General features: G+C 43.8%; 1 protein-coding gene across 3 annotated transcripts in view; it reads right to left on the bottom strand.

Moving 5' to 3' along the window:
- Positions 1 to 16973, bottom strand: part of LOC121920741 — a 36110-nt gene extending 19137 nt beyond the window's left edge. For 2 of the 3 annotated variants that reach the window (XR_006101745.1, XM_042447916.1), the window contains exons 1-3: positions 16052 to 16973; positions 8370 to 8491; positions 985 to 1086 (exon numbers count right to left, since the gene is read on the bottom strand). Coding sequence is in view for 1 of the 3 variants with exons in the window: in XM_042447916.1 (XP_042303850.1) it covers positions 985 to 1086; positions 8370 to 8491; positions 16052 to 16139 (312 nt within the window). In the remaining 2 variants the exon portion in view is untranslated. The remainder of the gene's footprint in view (positions 1 to 984; positions 1087 to 8369; positions 8492 to 16051) is intronic. The other variant, XR_006101747.1, reaches the window with a different exon arrangement.
- Positions 16974 to 19306: the final 2333 nt, after the last annotated feature.

Below are 19306 nucleotides of genomic sequence, written 5' to 3'. Positions count from 1 at the left end.
TATATGCTGTGGCACACCATGTTTTGGGGTGAGGGATAGTGAACTATTTTAGGACATAGAGTGCTTTCTCCAAAATCTGAAATGATTTCCAGTCACTTCATGTTTGGTGAGAAAGACATCTCCTGGGCATCAAGTAGACTATCATGACCTATTTTTAGAATGAAAAATTACCTCCTCCCTATGTCTTTTATAGGCTGTGGGGGGCAATTTTGCCACAACTGAAGAGAGGCCTTGAGATGTGGCAAAACTGCCCCCCATAGCCTATAGAAGGCATGGGGTGGGGCAGTTTTCATTCTAAAAATAGGCAAAATTCAGGGGATGGGGCAAATGCTGCATTATGAGATTCAGCAGGAGCTATTTGTAGCCTCTGGCTTTAGGGAAGTTGTCCACCTCTGGCTTATAAGATAACAAGGCACTTTGGAAGCCCATCTGATTACTCTAACTGTACTGAAGATACCAGCCTGACCATTTCCAGTTGTGGGTTTTGTACATTCAAGGTAAGCTAGTATGCTTGTCACACATTCTTCATTTAATCTACCTCCATGGTAGGCCTTAACGTGAAGCAACATCAGCCATGAGATGTGATGAAAGGGCAGCAAACTGTCAGTTATTTAAGTTACAATTATTTGTTTTTATTGTCAGATAAATGGACAGGTATCTGCAGGATTTTCTGCCTCATGTGCCAAAATAATTTCGCTTTAGGTACAATGTACTTTGACTTAGTTGATAGACACATCATCTGCTGTTCCACTTCAGGCAGCACAACATGGTATTCCAAGCCTACCTACTTCATAGGGTTGTGGAGAGGGTAAAGAAGAGAGACCTGGCCCTCAGCTACTTGGGGAAGGGTGAGAAAATAATAAAGTCCATCCCCTTCCAAACCCCTTGTAGGCTGCACTGGCCTCCCAAACCAAACCTATCCCCAGATGTGTCAAGCTCCTTCTACAGACAAGATGTTTCCCTTGACAAATGGTCTGTCCTCACCTGCATGCCATGATTTTCAGCAGTGCTTGTCTCCAAGTGTTGTACTCCAGACTGGGGCCCCACCAGTCGCTGGCTGCTGCTGAAATATGGAGGGGGACAGTCCTACATAATGTTAACCAAAAAAAAAAAAAAAAGAGCATATATTAATATACAAGCCTACCTTGTGTGCATACCCTATATCTTCCACCTTCTCCCATTTTTTCTTTTCCTTGCGCACACACACACATGCACACATACATACACACAATAAAATATAAGAAATAGAAATATAAAAAGAGGGAGGGAGAACAAAACAAATATACAAACAAAGCCTTCCTCTTGGGACATTGAGGTTAAGTGTGCCAAGCTGGCAGTATTGTAGAGAACAAATGTAACAAGCTAACTAAAGAGAAACATTGATTCTACTATGTCCTTAGCAATTATACATATAATGTACATTTATGGGACTAGAAACCTCAGAATTTAATTAAAATGCCCAGGAGTATTTAAAATCTTGGCTGAATACTATTCAGAGGAGAGCCAGAAATCACCTGGAATTTTTTATTATTGGAGGTTTTATTATTTCTCCAAATGAAACATAACATTCTTTCTTCACCGACCCAACCCCACATTCACACATACTGTATACCCCTTGCAGGGAGGAACTACATTTTATTCCACTCCCTCACAAAAAAAACCCTAAAGCCAGGGTGGGGCTGCTGCTAAAAAAAGGTAGTCCCATATGGCTTCCTCCTCTCTTCTTTTTGTAACTCTAAGCTCAAGGTACTTCACCTCCCAAGATCATATAACAGTGGGCATTTCCCTGCTCTCTATTGCTTTGGAGCAGAGGTGAGGAACAGCTCAGTAATGGGTGATGTCAGGACATGTGGTTAAGTTGAAGTATACAGTAATATTATGTGGGAGGCCCTTTTAAATGTATTTTTTAAATTTTTTTGCAAAAATGGTATCAAGAAAAATAAGGCAGAAGAGCATGGGGTTTCTGTTTTGGATAGCAGTTCTCTCCTCACTTGTCTCTCATCGGGAGGGTGCCTGAAGATATTTTTTGAAGATTTTGGGGGAGAGGTTCTAACCCCTTTCCATTTTCTTTCAGTAGCATTGCTGTTGAGCCAAGCCTCCCAAGTCAAGGCAGATACAAAGCAACACGTAGAGACAAAGAACCTGCAAGCACAGGGTCATGCTCCATAAGGATCAGTGCATTTATCAAAGACTTGTTAATATTTTGGACCAGGCCTATGGAAATATGGGTTCAAATTCCTACTTAGCCTTGGAGCTCACTAAGAGGTGTGCAGACCGGCAGGAAAGACTGGCCTGACAATGGAGTCAGAGCGTGGAATCCACATGACGCACGCCCTCGCTACGCCCCCAGGCCAGCATGATGCTATGCACCACACCACACAGCGTCTAGATGAGGCAGTGCCTAAGGAGCACTATAAAGTCATGGTGCTGGTGACTATGGCACCCTTTCCATGGTGCAAAAAGGAGCTGGTTTTTTCAGCTGCTTTTTGCACCACAGAAAGGCCAGATTGGGGCCACGGCATGCGGTTGCCGTAGCCCCAATCTGGGGCCTACCTCATAGGATTGTTGTTAGGACATAATGGGAGGGACAAAGCTCTCTGGAGAATAAGATGGAATATCAACATAACAAAATAAGACATAAAGATATAGTGTCAAACTAACCATTTTATACTGTGTGTGTGTGCATATGTATGTGAGAGAGAAAGAAAGAAGTGTGTATCTTAAAGCACTGACTCAGGTACATTCCTTGCTGCAAAAACATAATAAGAAGGCCTTCTCCTAGAAGTACAGTATGTTCACAGGGAGCCATCCTCTTCAGATGCCTGTGTGTGTCACGCAACCATGTGTTCAGACCATGACTAAATGAAGCCTTTGAATGTTCAACTGAGAAGTTCCCCTTCTGAAAAGAGACACTCAGACCTTTTTTCCCCTCATGTGACAGACAGCTTTCCTGAATCATTCACTGAGGGTATCGTTTTCTGCTGCCACTCACTTTCAGCTAGGCTTCACTTTTCAGACTTGGCCCACCTTGAATTATATATGTTGCATGGCAAAACAATTTCCGATTCTTTATATCCAAAGGATTAAGCTCTTGAGAAACAAAGAACTGCTATGTCTGGGAAACTAGCCAAGATGTTTCTCCTTCACCCAGTTTCCTTGACACCTGAACACATTTTTAGATTGCCAAAGGCCATTTTGGGTTTTTCTTCCTATTATCATTTGTGTTTCAGGAGCATTATCTTGGAGTGGATCTGGATGGGCAGATGTCAATCTGGTGAGATCTATTCACCTTTTGTTTTATTTTTAAATTAGAACCCCATGAGCCAATTTATATAGGCTTATTTTAAAATCAAAACAACCACATACATTTCTATAAAGACTAATAGGAGTTATTTGGCATAGGCTTTCACGGACTATACCTTATGAACCTGATCATGAGTCTGCAAAACCTTGTGTCAAGTAACATTTATTATGCTTTAAGTGGCCAGAAAACTCTTCACTGTTTTTAATAAAACAGATTAATGCAACAAATTGTTGATGCAGCATCAACTGCCAATTTATGAGCCAATTTATATAGGCTTATAATGACCATGGCTTGCTGCTAAACATAAAGAAAACAAAAATAATGACCATGGGAGATCTACATAAATTCAGTCTAGATAATGAAGAAATCGAAATAGTAAAAGAGTTCCTGTGCCTTGGATCAAACATTGATTAGAATGGTGACTGCAATCAAAAAAATAAGACGACTAAGAATGGGAAGGGTAGCTATGAAAGAATTATGCCCTACTATTTAGAAATGCTCTCAGAGTGGCTTACAAATTATTAATTAGATAGTTCCCTGCTCTCAAACTTACAATTTAAAAAGACATGACACAAAAGGAGAAGAAGGATATGGCAGTGGGGAAGGGGGATCAAGTCCAGCTGTGCTTCTCTCCCTCTGAGGCCAGGCCAATGGCAGATGAATGGAGAGAGGATCCTTTTTCTGTCTCTGGACTAGGCATACTTGGGGTATAAATACAGTAAATCATCCAATCCATTGTACTTCGCATCAGCATGTACAGATATGAGTGCTGGGCAGTGAAGAAGGTGGATAGGAGTAAAATAATCTCATTTGCGATGTGGTGCTGGAGAAGAGTGGTGAGGATACTGTAGGATAGCCAAAAAGGCAAACAAATGAATCCTTGAACATATCAAGCTAGAACTCTCCCTAGAGGTCAAGATTAGGCTATCATATGGCCACATCATGAGAAGGCACAACAGTCTCTTCAACACACTTAGGGAGGGTAATTTCTATAAGTCCACAGCCCTTGGGAGTGATTATATCCCCCATTCCAACCTGCACACACACACACACAATAAGCCCAACCCCAATGTACAAAATGATAGGGTATTTTGTTTCACTTTTGTAGGGCCCAAGCTGTTTTAGCTCTCTCCCCCCAAAGAAAAATGTGAAAACAACTAAGTTGCTTCTAATTTTAAATACTGTAACAGCCTCCACAGATCTAAGACAGTTTTGAGCCAAAATATTTTGGGGCATGGGAGGAATTGAAGGATGCCATGTTTCATTTGGGGCCCTGAGGGCTAAGCTTTGCCCGCAAATGTTCATTTATTTAATGCATATTCACAACAACCAGACAGCTTTCTGTAAGTGTGATGACCATGATAAAACTGAGCCGCCATATGCCCAGTGAAGTAACAAGAAGGCCAGGCCATCTTGCAAATAAAGTAAGAAGCACAAAGTGGCTCAATGGAATGGTTGCAGAATCTGTGGCAGGTTACAGACCGCCCTCAAGCGGCCGTTTTCCCGCCGCCGCCATTCGCTGCGGAGGGAAGCCCCAGCAGCCAGACCGTGAGGCTTCCTGGCGCAGTGAAAAAGGAGCGCCGAAATGGCGCTCCTTTTCAAAACACGGAAGTGGCGCCGCGAGGGGCGAAGCGTGCCTTCACGGTGTCACTTCCACCGTGACATGTCTGGACGGTATGCGTCCAAGATGTCAAAATGGCAGCGCCCATGTGGATGGGCGCTGCCATTTACAACATGCTCCGCGCGTACTACAGAGAAGGGCCGTGAGGAAGGCATGACCCTTCCTAAACCTAATACGGCCCTTCCTAACCCTAGTATGCACGGACACGTACTTTATGGCGGTCTGTAACCCACCTGTGGTACTCTAGATTCAACTCACCTACTACTCCCATCATCTCTCAGCATCAATCAGCCTTGCTGTAGCTGATGGGAATTACAGTCCAGCAATTTTTGGAGAGCCACAGATTTCCTGCTACTGAAGAAAGGCTTACTGAGTGGTTCCTTTCCCTATATGGTGCAAGAGTTGATTGTAGATCATGACTGCATGATTAATCACATGAAGGGGAAGGTGGTGGATCTGCTGCCAGGGCAAGAATGGCAAATGCACTCTTGATTTTAGAGTTCCTTCTTATACAGTTGCTCAGAGTGATATAGGAGTCATCTAAGTAATGAACACTATTTGCAAAAGAGATTCAGTACCAGGAGAATCCAGAATAGCTGTGGGAGAAGAAGCCATGAAATCAAGAGGGGTAGGCTTCCCTCATGGCAATAAGGAGCCCTGATGGCGCAATGGTTAAATGCTGGTACAGCAGCCACAATGTTGTAAGTTTGATCCCACAGGCTCTTAAGGTTGACTCAGCCTTCCATCCATTCATTGGTCGGTAAAATGAGTACCCAGTTTGTTGGGGGCAATTGGCTTACAGATTATAAGTGCTGTGTTCACTATGAAGTGGTATAGAAATGTAAATGCTATTGCTGTTGTTATTACAATGGTGACCACCCTATCATTTGGCTTGGTGGAGGTCTCACCACACAGTTGGAAGTGAAACATCCTAGCTAGACACAACACAATAAACTTTTATGAGTCAACTGGGACTGAATCTGCTGGAGCATGCCTATAAATTCAAATAGGAAGCTGCCACATCTTTATGGCACTGTATTTTGTTTAAGTTCACAATAGATGAAAGGACTCCATTTTGAAAACTCTCAAAGTGAGGCAACACTGCAAATAAACAAGTGCATTTACTCCAGAAGAAATCGAGAACAGCTACAGATAGGCACCAATCAAGCTCTAGGTCATCTTGACAGGCACTGAACTGTAGGTTTATAAATAGTACACAACCAACAAGGAGGATTGGGCTAATTCTGCCCTGATTTTATGTGCAGTGAAAGCCTTCTTTCATCTTACCCAAGGCTTCCTAACAAATCCAAAGATGATATTAAGGTAGACTGTCAAGTTGAGGATGTATATGATATGCAAACATTCTATACTATGCCTCCCCCCCCCCCCGCCAAAAAAACCACCCTTTCATTACAGAAACACAAAACTCTTGCCCAGATCAGGAATGAAGCAGATGTCAGCTACTGTAAGGTAATGTTGGGAAGTAACTTTACAGCCTGGGAAGGGAACCACCAGCCCCATGAGCATCAGTTGGCCTACTGGGGATCCCAACCTGGCCCACAGAAATTACCCACAAGGAGAATCCTTGGGGGAGAAAAGGGAGGAGTGAGACAGCCATTCTCCTCCCTGTGTGAGGGAGTGGGAAGAGCAAAGCAGAATCAGACAGTGCTTTGAGAACTCCATCCAGGGTATTTTTGTATCATGCAGAAAATCACTGGGTGACCTTGAGCAAATCAAACTCTCTCAGCTTCAGAGGAAGGCAGAGGCAAACCCATCTTGCCAAGAAAATCCATTATAGGTCTGCCATAAATCTGAAATGACTTGAGGGCACACAACAGCAATAGCAACAACAACAAAGCCTATTTTTGGTGGGAGTTGATGGTGGCCCCTTCCCTACTGTTCCTACAAACGTCAATCTTGTCAGTAGTCTAAGGACTTTCTGCTGACCATGGTGATCGAATATGTCTCATTGGAACAATCTCTCCAGCATAAAGATGACCCGAAATGGTCATCTACCACGTAGAAACCCACTGGGCAACCTTGAGCACGTCACACTCTCTCAGCCTCAGAGGTAGGCAGTAGCAAACTGCCTCTGAACAAATCTTTCCAAGAAAACCCTATGACAGGGTCTCCTTAGGATGATCATAAGTCGTAAAAAACTGAAGGCACACAACAACAATATATAAAATGAGGATTGATTCTTTTGAGGCTGAGCCTTATCACTAAGCAGGTATGCCAGACTAAAAACTGAAGATGCCCCTATAACTATAATAGTTGTGTGGAAGTGACACTTTCAGCAGGTGTTGCTTATCATATAACCAGATAATGTGAACACCTGCTGAAATTCCCTCTTTTGCCTAACCATTAAAGGTGCAGCAGCCCTCTACAGTTTTCACTCTATCACTGAACAATGTAGTGCTCTGGATTTTTATCCGTTTAAGTATAAACTAATAAAGAGAGTGGTTCTCTGATATAGAAAACCAAGAAAAAAAAAACCTCTATACAGCCTTCAGCCTACCTATCCTGTCCAAGTGTGGCTCTTTACCATGTCTAATGTGGACATGGTGTGGGATAGAAGCAGCAGGTACACCCTGAAGTGGCCCACCTTTCTTTTAGTAGCTCCTTTTCCCCTCATTGCTTGCAAACAAACATCACTCATGAAAAACGCATGTTTTGTGGGTGGGTATGTGGGAGGGGAGGGTGAGAAGAAGGGGAAAATGTTCTCTCTTTGGCTGTCCCCAGTTGTGAGCTCTGGAAAGTATAATACCAGTTGCTGGGATACCGGCAACCAAGAGTGGCATTGTCTGTATTTACTCGTGCCTGACAGTAGTGTGCCCTGCTGTGTTCCATCCCTGTCGAAAAGAGAGAGAGGCCTGGCTCTGAAAGAGTGTGCCAGAGAGGAAGGGACAGGCACCATTCTCTGTGGCACGGAGGGAGTCCATCATAGCCTTGGTGACATGAGTCACTCCAAGCATGTTATACCCTATCTTGCTTTTGCACTTGAATAATGCACGCACGCGCACGCACAACAGTTAAATTTCATGTTCAAAAGCCACCAAATGGGGACAAACTCAGGTGAAAGGGTTTTCTTGATGGACAAGAGTAGGAAGTAAGTAGGGACCTTAGGAGTCCCTTGGTGCACAGAACTAAAACTCAGCAGGAGACAACTGCAAATAGACCTTGAACTGCTTTCCAGCCAGGAGGGAGGGGGGATGGGGAGGGGTGAGAGAAATGAAGCTGTTTCCTACACAGTGTGAGATCAGAGCTGCATAAGAGGTACCCTGAAAGAAAGACCAAGCAGGGTGCCCAATGCTTCCCTTCCACCCAAGCCTAGCTACAAAAGAAAATGGGCTCTTTATCCAGGATGAAAAGTAGGTGGGTAGATTATGAAGCCTGGTGGGCAAGACTGCTGGAAAAGCTAGAAAAGACAGATGGGATACTCACATATTGACTTGGGCTCTGGAAGAAACGGCAAGAACACAGAAACTGGCAGCACAGAGGGTCTCGGTGGTACAAAAGCAGCAGCAGCACCAAGATGGCCACGATGAACACAGAGGAAGAAACTGCTACCAGAGAGAAGAAAAGGGAAATAAAAGTGAGGGTGTTGCACAGTCTCGAACTCACCTCAGCATCAGCTCCGTAGCTGAAGTCTGCTGAGAAGGGAAAAATCACAGCAACCTCTCCCAACCTGCTGTCCTCAAGATGTGTTGGCCAATTCCCATCACCCCCAGAATGCTGGCTAAGGATGATGGAGGTTGTGGTCCGGCACACCTGGAGGCTCCTAGGTTGGAACTAAATTCAGCAGAATCAGGAGGAAGGGGCCAGACCAGTATTATTATGTGATGTAATTGCATTATCCCAACCTAGGAGCAGTGGCATAGGGAATTTGCACAGGCCCCGAAAAATTAGAAACTGGGCCCCTAAGCAAGGCTCAAATGGTCCTACTGAGGATTGACAAAAGAAAAGTTGTAAAAAGCACATCATTCTAACCAATCGTAATTGTTCCAGACTTTGTTCACCAGTAAAATTTGAACCCTTGGTAGAAAGAATCGGTGCTTGCTTAAAATCCTAAATTTAAAACATAAAAAGGTTTACAATCAAAAATAGACAATGCTGACACAGTAAATTTATTCTGGTTTCACTGTGTATCCTAATGGCAAGAACTGGTCTAAATTTGTAATATTCCAGCATCCCTGGATGTGGAGGAAATACAAAGGCAGACACTGAATTATTTCATTGACTCAAGGTTATAAACAGATCCTTTCCTGCACACTTGTCTCCATTTGATTGCATAGAGAAATGTCTACAACATTTGGTACCGTTAATATGTCGGGAGTGTTAAACGTAGATACATGGGAGCTATTAGATATACCTGTGGACGAATGGCCTCATTTACAAAGGTGTGTTGGATGAATTGATGTTGCAGGATGTGACAATAGCACGTACATTATTGCAATAGCTGAAATACAGCCAAAAATTACGGATAAAAATAGAGAAAGCATAAAGTGATATCCTTGAGTAGCCAAACCTCTGCATATTTACGAAGCATGTGAGTTATACAAAACTTTACCATAATGACAGCTAATTTTCTGGGAGCAGCAACTATCTACAGCATTCTCTTTCCAGCATGTTATCATTGCAGATATAGCTGGGGTTTCTCCTCTTAGGCCATGAAGAAAGTAGCCTTCGATTGTAAAGCTCCTTGTAGAGGGAGAAATCTTCCAAACATCTGCATAAAATGCCATGGATATAATTCTTAGTTCTGAACTTTTTAGCAAGCCAAATAGATATTTTCCTATATTTCTCAGGAAACAGAAGTGGCAGTTGAAAACTAAGACGATGCCAACAACAGCAACAACAACAACAACAACAACAACAACAGACTTCTGATTCAGTCTTCTGAACAGAAAGTTTGTGTTTATTTGCCTTTGTAACAGCCTTGGACTACTGTATGATAAATTTCTATCCAGTTGTTTGGTAGTAAACTGTTAGAATAAATTTTTTCCCCAAGCATTGCAAAACAGAATTTTCCAAGTAACGTGCTGTTCTAAAAAGCATGGTGTGATGCCGTCATCTTAGCATTTTCTGACCTTCTGTTCCAATTCACTGGCTGTTTTTTTTGGGGGGGGGGCAGAAATATGAAGCAACTTAAAAAAAATACACTGCTGGGAAGACATGAAAGGGAAGGACACAAGATAGTGTTGCTTATGAGTCTCTTCAGAATGTGACGTTTGGGCTTTGACATTTTATTATCTTCATTGGAGACATCAAGAAACAGACAAAACCAAATATCAAACCTTAGAATACATGGCTCAGAAATAATGCTTTCTAGGCCTGCCCCAAGATAAATATATTATGCTGCCTGAGGCAAATAACAAAATGACTTCTACTTCTCTTCTATATACAAAAGCCAACAAAAATTTCACTTAAAATTTCACTTTGGTTCTGATTAAAACACCCTGCACCACAGCAGATGGTGACTGTGTGCACTTCTTTGATATAGTGCTCATGCACCACATTTTTCAGAAAGTTTAAACAAACAAATTCTGCCCAGCAATCCTGAGAAGGAAGGCTTCCTCCCATCCCCTTCCATTGTGTAGTGAGAGGAATCTTGTTACAGGCAGAAGGTAGAAGTAGAATGTGACCTAGCTACAGTAGCTTCCCTTTCTCAGCCTGGAGCCCTCCCAGTGTGTTGGGCTGCAAATCCCATCATTTCGAGCCAGCATGAACAGTTGTGGCTGGAGATGGTAGCAGTTGCAGTTCAAGGTTCAGGAAGGCTGATCTACAGTTTCATAGATAGGGGATCTCTGCAGGGGAGAGTAGAGCACTGATAAGCAGCACTGGAGAATAAGCAGCAATCCATAGCTCAGCAAAGTTGCAATGGTTAACCTTGAGGTGCCAACCATCCGGCTATGATGGTTTGCGTTCATAACCCACTTTTTGTTTCTGCAAACTCTGGCAACTGAAAATTGATAAAACAATGCAAACAATGATACTTTTCTTATCATCATGGCCCCCTTCTGAATTGGGTTCTTTTCTGCCCGATCTTTTACCCCTCTGCTTTTAAGGGTAGGCAAAGACGTCAGGAAATTCAATAATCATCTCTAAAGCAGTAAACGTGAGTCTGTCCTGTGCCATTTTAGACTGTAGGCAGGTGCTCACGTTTATCCAAAAACCATTCTTCTACATTAACCCCCAGCCTCACCTCTGATATTACAGGAAAGCGTCCTAGCTTGGCCTTCTCCCTGACGCACTCTTTGTATATAGAATATTTTTATATGTTGATCATGTGAGTTCCCACTTATAGGTTAAATGGTACAGCTCCCTTCCAAGAGCAGGAGGGCCATTGTTATGTCATTCTCAATCCAATGACAGGGATCCTGACAGAGTTGAATAAAAATGGTTGAATTCACAGGAAAATTCCTCTTCTTAAATCGAGCATTACTGTTGGTATTTCCCACTTATATAATTTCTCCCAAGCTGCATCATATTTCTTAAACGCCTAACTAACTACTTTATTTCCTTTAAAAAAAACCAAAACAAAAATCACCCACTAGTTATAGACCTTCTTCCCCCAAGGTTTTCCCTAGTAATTTCCTCTCTCCTTTTTAAATCCCTGCCTCAACCCCTTTTCTTTGTATCCCACATTCTTGGAACATAAATCTGTGGGTTGGACCTCTCTTTATTCTTCTCTGTACAGTGCTTAGCAAGAGGTAAGCACTCAACAAATAATTGAATGACGCTGGTCCTTGTAACTAGCAAAATTCAGTGAAATTGTCACCCAATGAATTGTTGTTGCAGAACACATAGAACTTTGCTTCTAGCTTTATGAGTCTGTAATTCCACCACATGCTTACTTCAAAGCAAGCATACTGGTTTTAATAGACTTGGAATAAATGGGTTTGAGATTGTAATCACAATCACTGTTTTTTCAGGCTCCAGTGGTGCCTATGGAGTTTTGTTTCATTTCTTTTTTAAAACCTCTGTGTGGAGAGGTGAATTTTTAAATAACAGCTGATGAGAAAAAGGAAGGTTCAAATTTCTCCCACACATTTGTACCATTCCTGATTCAGATGAGGACACATAAACATATTTGCAATTAAAATGTGTGTATGTATATGTGGGATTCTAAACTGCATACTGTATACAGTATTTAATGTAGCATCTAGTATATCTGTCAAGTTGCTTCTACCATCTCTTCTCTTAGTTCAAAAAAAATTTAACCATCAAATATAATCTGTTTATTATTTTTGTGAAAGCCCCTTATAAATATTCAAGTATTAATAGCTGGAGACCTCAAACCAGTGCTTTATATAAGATCTGATTGAATGCATTTGCTTCAGGGAAATTACTATGACCATCAGTATGTTGTGTTAGCTTTTTACCTGGATTGTCAAAAGCGAGATTAGAAGCTTGAATTTGATCTGTAAATTTATGGGCTCTGTCCATCTTCAAAATGGAATAACGTTATTAGGTCTGTTAAGCATCTGGATCATGTGTACAGAAGGCTCATTGAGGAACTTCTGTATCAGATGTTGATGGAATAATCCAGTCAGCAGATGGAAAATTGCCCTCACTCTACCACATGGAGTCAGCAGAATTTAGCAGGAGTTTCTTACCTGAGTTGAACTTGAGAGCCTTCTGTCTGTTTGCTGTTTATTGAAATCCATAGTGGAAATCATGTGGCACTCCAGATGTTGTTGGACTTCAGTACCAGTAGCCCTAGTCAGTACTGTCCAAGATGAGAGATACTCATCTTGGACAGTATCTTGCAGGCTATTCAATCCCTAAATCCTTTTAATGTGCACTTCTACCTAAATCGAGAATTTTGCATTTAACACTGTAGAAATATATGTTGTTTGTTCAGGGCCAATTCACCATCCTGTCAAGATCACCATTTCTATATTTGACTTTGTTAATGCAATCATTTATTTTTGTTAATATAATTTGGGGCTCTTAATTACAGTACTTCCCCAGCAGTTTTTGCTACATGACTACATGACCAAGCCATTGAGAAAGATGTTGAACAGCATTGGGCCCAGGACAGAGCCCTGTGGGACCCCACTGGTCACTTTTCTCCAGGATGAAAAGGAGCCATTGTTGAGCACCCTTTGGGTTTGGTCAGTCAACCGGTTACAAATCCATGTACAAATCCGTCCGCTTCCGAGCTCAATATAAGGTGTTGGTAATTACCTATAAAGCCCTAAATGGCTTGGGCCCAGGATACCTAATGGACCGCCTCTCCCCGTACATTCCGCCTTGCACCCTCAGAACGTCTGGGCAGCAGCTACTGAAGGTGCCTGGGGCTAGGTTAACCTCCACTTCACGGAGGACATTTTCCATAGCTGCCCCAGCCCTTTGGAATGTGCTGCCCACAGAGCTCCGCTCGTCTACTACCCTGGCCCAATTTAGGAAGGATCTTAAAACCTTCCTATTCCAACAGGCATTCCCCGAATAAAAATCCTGTGGGCCTCCCTCCTCTTCCGTGGCCAAGAGGTTGGGCTATGGGGCTTTTTGCCTGTTTGTTTTGATTTTATTGTAGTGGATTTTAATCTGTTTGTACACTGTGTTTTAATCTGATGTAAGCCGCCCTGATCGTAGGAAGGGCGGCATATAAATAAATTTTTTATTATTTATTTATTATTATTATGTAACCGTTACTTTGTCTAACCCACATTTTACAAGCTTGTTTGGACGATAATTGTTTGGATCCTCTTTTTTCCCCTTTTTGAAGATAGGGACAACATTTGCCCTCCTCCAGTCTGCTGAGACTTCTCCTGTTCTCCACAAGTTCTCAAAGATTATTGCCAATGGCTCCGATATTACATTTGCCAGTTCTTTTAGTACCCTTGGATGGAGTTCATCTGGTCCTAGAGATTTATATCCGTTTAGATTAACCAGATATTCCTGTACTATCTCTTTACTTATTCTGTGCTGAAATTCCCCTATTCTGTCCTCTGCTCCTTTATCCTCAGGTTGAGCACCCTTTGCCTTTTCTGAGAAGACTGAGGCAAAGAAGGTGTTGAGTAACTCTGCCTTTTCTCTGTCTTCTGTTAGCATTTTGCCATCTTTTCCACGCAGTGGCCCTACCATTTCCTTTTTCTTCCTTTTACTGCGGACATATCCAAAAAAGCCCTTTTTGTTGTTCTTAACTTCTCTAGCAAGCCTGAGTTCATTCGGCACTTTAGCTTTTCTGACTTTATCCCTACACGTGTTCGCTATTTCTTTGAATTCCTCTTTGGTGATTTCCCCATTTTTCCATTTCTTATACATGTTCCTTTTCAAACTTAGCTCAGTTGAAAGTTCCTTAGTCATCTATCCTGGTTTCTTGAAACATCTCCCATTTTTCTTTCTCACTGGAACTGTTTGAAATTGTGCCTTCACAATTTCACTGATAACATATATCAGTCTGCCTATATATCTATCAGTTGAGCTTTCCTCCCCTGAACTATCGAAAAGGAGTTGCAGAAAATTCAGACACATCCACAATCAAAATCACTTCTGCCTTCCATTCCACCTTACTTCTATAAGCCCTCTGTGGGTCACAACCCCTTTGGGCAGTTGAATTACCCTTTCAAAGAGGTCGCAAAATTACAGTTATGAAGTAGCAACAAAAATAATCTTATGACTGAGGGTCACCACAACATGAGTAACTGTATTAAAGGGTTGCAGCCTTAGGAAGGTCGAGAATCACTGTTCTAAAAGAATCTCCAGTGCTCTTCTGGAGCACAATGCTGGTGTTCCCTGCAGTGCACATGTCAAACAGAACATATTCCCATAAGAGACTCCCTGCCCACATTTGACAAAGGCAAAGCAGAATAGTAGGATCAACCTGGGTTATGAAACCGAGCTGCAGAAAGATGTCAAATTAGGTGTGCAGTAGCTTTCATATAAATATTTCCCCAATAGTTAACACCAAATAAACCAACATGTTCACCAGAAAGAACAGAAAGCCCACCCTGTACTTCTCACAAGACACACAGGTTATGGTGCACAAAGATACTGCAACTTGTCAAGTACCAGTCAGGCCCCAAACACTTGAGCTGATCACCATACTACCTGAACACAGCTGAACTCATCTGAGCAAAGCAGGGGTTTGTTGTTGTCAGCTGCTTTCGAGCTGATCTTGACTCATGGCAACCCTGTGAATGAGATGTCTCCAAGCCCCCCCCCCCATACTCCACCTCCTTGCTCAAGTTCTGTAGACTCAGGCCCATGGCCTCCTTGACTGTGTCTAGCCATTTGGCATAGTAATAATAAATATAAATAATTTTTTTATTTATATCCCGCTTATTTATAAGAAACAACCATGTGCATGTGGTCTTCCTCTCTTTCTAATTCCCCCAGCATCATTGTCTTTTCCTGCCAAGTGCTTAGATGGGAGACTGCTAGAGGTTTCTTGGTAAATTAGAAATAAATTCTGCCTGAAAACCTCTGTAGAACCATTGCTGCCTATCAGACTTGACAATATTGAGCTAGATTTAGTGACTGGACTCAGCATAAGGCAACTTCCTATATCCCACTTTTCTTGAACAAGGTCAAAAATGACATTGTGAGCATACTCAGAGAAATATCCTACGGAAGTCCTATTCAATGATGAGGTCCATAGACTTGTACCCATCATTCTCTGTGTGCCATTGCCAGTCCAGAGGGTTTTCAGAAAGAGCACAAATATGGAACCAGTCCCTGACATGTTGGGAGAAAAGAATGTCTGGTCCCCCATATCAGATAACTTGAGAAGGACTGTCCTGCAACATGCTACTGAAGATGAAAGGCAATGGAGAGAGATGCCTTTTTAATTGTAGGCGACCAACCTCCTGCACATGAGAGCCAGTGTGGTGTAGTGGTTTGAGTGCCGGGCTAGGACTCTGGAGAACAGGGCTCGAATCCCGGCTTCACCATGGAAACCCATTGGGTGACTGTGGGCAAATGCTCTCAGCCTCTGGGGAAGGCCATGGCAACCCTCCTCTGAACAAGTCTTGCCAAGAAAACTCCAGGATAGGTTTGCCATAGGGTTGCCATAAGTTGGAATTGACCAAGACACACAACAACCAACACCACCTTCTTCACAGTCAGAGTCTTCCCTTCCTCCCCTCAATGGAGAACACAGGCATGCAAATACTCACTGGTAGCTATGATAATGGCCACCACATTACTGTCCATGGGAACACTGGTGGTGGGGGTATGGGTCTGGGCCTCACTGGGCTGGGTCATCTCTGGCGTCGGTCTCTGGCTCTACCTGGAGTGGTCTTCCAGCTTGGCAGCTCCACACAGAGGAACCCTGGCCAGGTAAGTGGGATCCAGTCCTTTTCAGCCAAGGATGCCTCGCAGTTTCAGCAGCCACTAAGGTCACTCCACTCCTCTCCCCACAAGCTGAAGCCCATGCAGCCCACAGTTGTTAATCCTCCCTCCTTTTCTCCAATGGATCCTGGACCAAGTCCTGCTTCAGAATGGCTGTGGGGATCCCCCACATCTACCTCTCAGGCTATTGTGCTCGGGTCCTGGGTTCCAATCAAGCCCATGCCTGGGGCATTCTGCTCCTCTTCTGACAAGTGGGCACAAGGAGGGCTGGTGCCTTTGAGGTCTTCTCCTTTGCTTCTGAGCCAGCCTGGCCCTGGACTGCTTGGCTTACCTCCAGACTACTTTCTGGCCTCTTCTCCCTTACCTTCAAAGTGGAAGATTGCCTTGGTTCTTTTGCTAGTTAGTTCTGCTAGGGTTGCACCTGGGATCATACAATCCTAGTGTTGGAAGGGACCCCCTAGGGCCATCCAATCCAACCTCATCCTGCAAAGCACTGCTGACAGACAGTCATCCAGCCTCTGCTTAAAAGCCTCCAAAGGAGGAGACTCCACCATACCAGTCTCCATAGGGCTTGTCCTTTATAATCGCAGGAGAATCAACCAAATCCAGCTGGCTCCCAATCCACGCAAAGGCTCCTCACTTTCACCCCTCCTGGCCTGGGCTCCTGGCCCTCCTTTGCTCGCAAAGCCCCGCCAAAAGGTGGATCCTCCCAGCAGCAGCAGCAGGCAGCCTCCCCTGCTCCCTGCTCTCGCGCCTTCCACAAAGCTCAGCTCTCGCGCGCCAGCCTCACGCTGAGATCTTTGCCCTCTCCGGCACCCATCTCCCAGCGCCGCCTTCTGATTGGTGGAGGGCTCAACGCTCTCGGCGCTGATTGGTCGAAAGTCAGGAGCGCTACCTTCTCCGGATGGAACATTGTGTCGGCGGTCGCCATGGAAACTGTGCACGTGCGGCCGGATGGCGGGCAGAGAGAGAAAGAGAGAGGGAGGCGGCTGCTGCGTCCGCACTGCAGAAATAAACCGGTATGACAGCGCTTTAACTGCTGTGGCTCAAAGCTATGGGATTCTGGGGACTGTCGTGCGTTGTGGCACCAGAGCACTCTCTGACAGAAAAGGCTAAGTGCCTCACAAAACTACAATTCACAGTGTTCCACAGCATTGAACCATGGCAGTTAAAGCGGTTTCAAATCGGATTATTTCTTCAGTGCGGATGCAGCCGGGTTTTTTGGTGCTCCGTAATAGCCAGTACGGCCTAGAGGTTTGAGTGTTGGACTATAACAACAACATTATTACTACCACTATTATTATCATTATTTCTAACCCCTCTCTCCTCACAGCTGGAGGCAGGTTACAACACAGTTAAAACACAATCATTACATAAAATACACGTATTAAGCTGCATCTCTTTGCAATATTTATATTACAATACACAGGACAGTAATTAAATATGCTATTCATGATTCTGGAGACTCAGCCATGGAAGCAGTGGCCTTGGGCGAGTCACACTCTCTCAGACTCAGGGGAAGGCAATGGCAGCCCTCCTCTGAACAACTCTTGCCAAGAAAACCCCAGGATGGGTTCTCTATAGGATCACGATAAGTCAGAAATGACTTGAAGGCGCACAACAGCATCAGCAGCCATAGCAACCTAAAAACATGCGCTTTGGCTGGCTCAAAAACGGTATTCCTGTTTGCTGGATTTTGGATTTCGTTCTATCTGCTGCACGGCTGCCCTGGATAGATTTCTTGAGGCACTGAGTTTCAGATCTAGCCCAGCAGCCACCGAAACCGAAAAGTAACCATGGGGCCCTGAGGAAGTAGGCTCAAGTCTAGGAAAGCTCATGCTACCAACTTCTTTCTTTCAGTTAGTCTCAAAGGTGCTACAAGAGTCTTTTGTACACTGATTTTCCAACCTCCACTCTTCCCTCCACATTCGCTTGGGGTTAGGGGCACAGGACGCCTGTGAATGTGGAAGAACCGCAGATAACAAAAGCACTGAGAGAATGCTTGTCTAGGAATCTCTAGGTCCTCCAGTGCAACTCTGTGGTCAATATCTGTCAGACATTGGCCATAGAGTTGCACTGGAGGAGCTACAAATGCCTAGTGGAGTGTTCACTCTCTAGTGCGACTTTTGGTTAAAGTTGACCATAGAGTTGCACTGGAGGACTTAGATATTCCTAGAGAGTACACAGTTATAAAATCCGTGAATAACAAATCCACATAAGTCAAACCTGCAAATGTGGAGGGACGAATGTGTATCTTTGTATTCTGCCAGGAAGGGCCCTGCCTTCCTCCCCTCAGGGCCTTTGGACTCCCATCAGCCTCCTCACACAGCCTGGCTGAGAGCAGAACGGAGTTGCAGTGGTAGTTTGATAACATTTGGAGGGCCAGGGCCGGGTTCCCCATGCGCCTCCATGCTGTTGTGTGTCTTCCCCTAAATCCTGCTCAACAGGGATGTCCCTGGATGAGTCATTTATCTTTCGATTTGACGTCGAACCTCCAGAGAACAGAGAGAAAAAACCTCTGACATACCTCTCACAACAAACGTGATAAAGGCGCACTATTTTGCCAGCACCTTGGCATCTTTCGTCCTCTTTCTGGCCTTGTCGAGAAATGGCCACAGTTCCAAACTGTAAGGTAGAAAGGGAGGCAGTTGTTCCTTTACTGTGGTTGTATCTGCACCGGAGAAATAATGCATTTTGACACTGCTTTAACTGCCATCGCTCAATGCCATGGAAACCTGGGATTTGTAGTTTGTTGTGGCACCAGAGCCTGCTGAAAGAGAAAGCTAAACATATCATAAAATGACAAATCCTAGAATTCCATAACATTGAGCCATGGCATTTAAAGTGATGTCAAACTGTATTATTTCTGTAGTGCAGATGCAGCCTGTAACAACTTGCCAGGTTTGGCCCTGGCTGTACCCACTTGCCTGGGCAGCTTAATGAGTTCTGAGCTGCAAAACAGAACTAAAAGCCAATTGGGGGGCTTTGTCCTGTTGTGTCAGAGAGAGACACTTTATCTGTTGTTGGTGGTTTTTTTGCCCTGAATTGTTTGGGGAGCTGGATCTGTTGGATATGACACA

This window comes from Sceloporus undulatus, chromosome 2 (assembly GCF_019175285.1).
Source record: "Sceloporus undulatus isolate JIND9_A2432 ecotype Alabama chromosome 2, SceUnd_v1.1, whole genome shotgun sequence".
Lineage (NCBI taxonomy): Eukaryota > Metazoa > Chordata > Lepidosauria > Squamata > Phrynosomatidae > Sceloporus > Sceloporus undulatus.
This window is presented reverse-complemented; position numbering and strand designations above follow the sequence as displayed.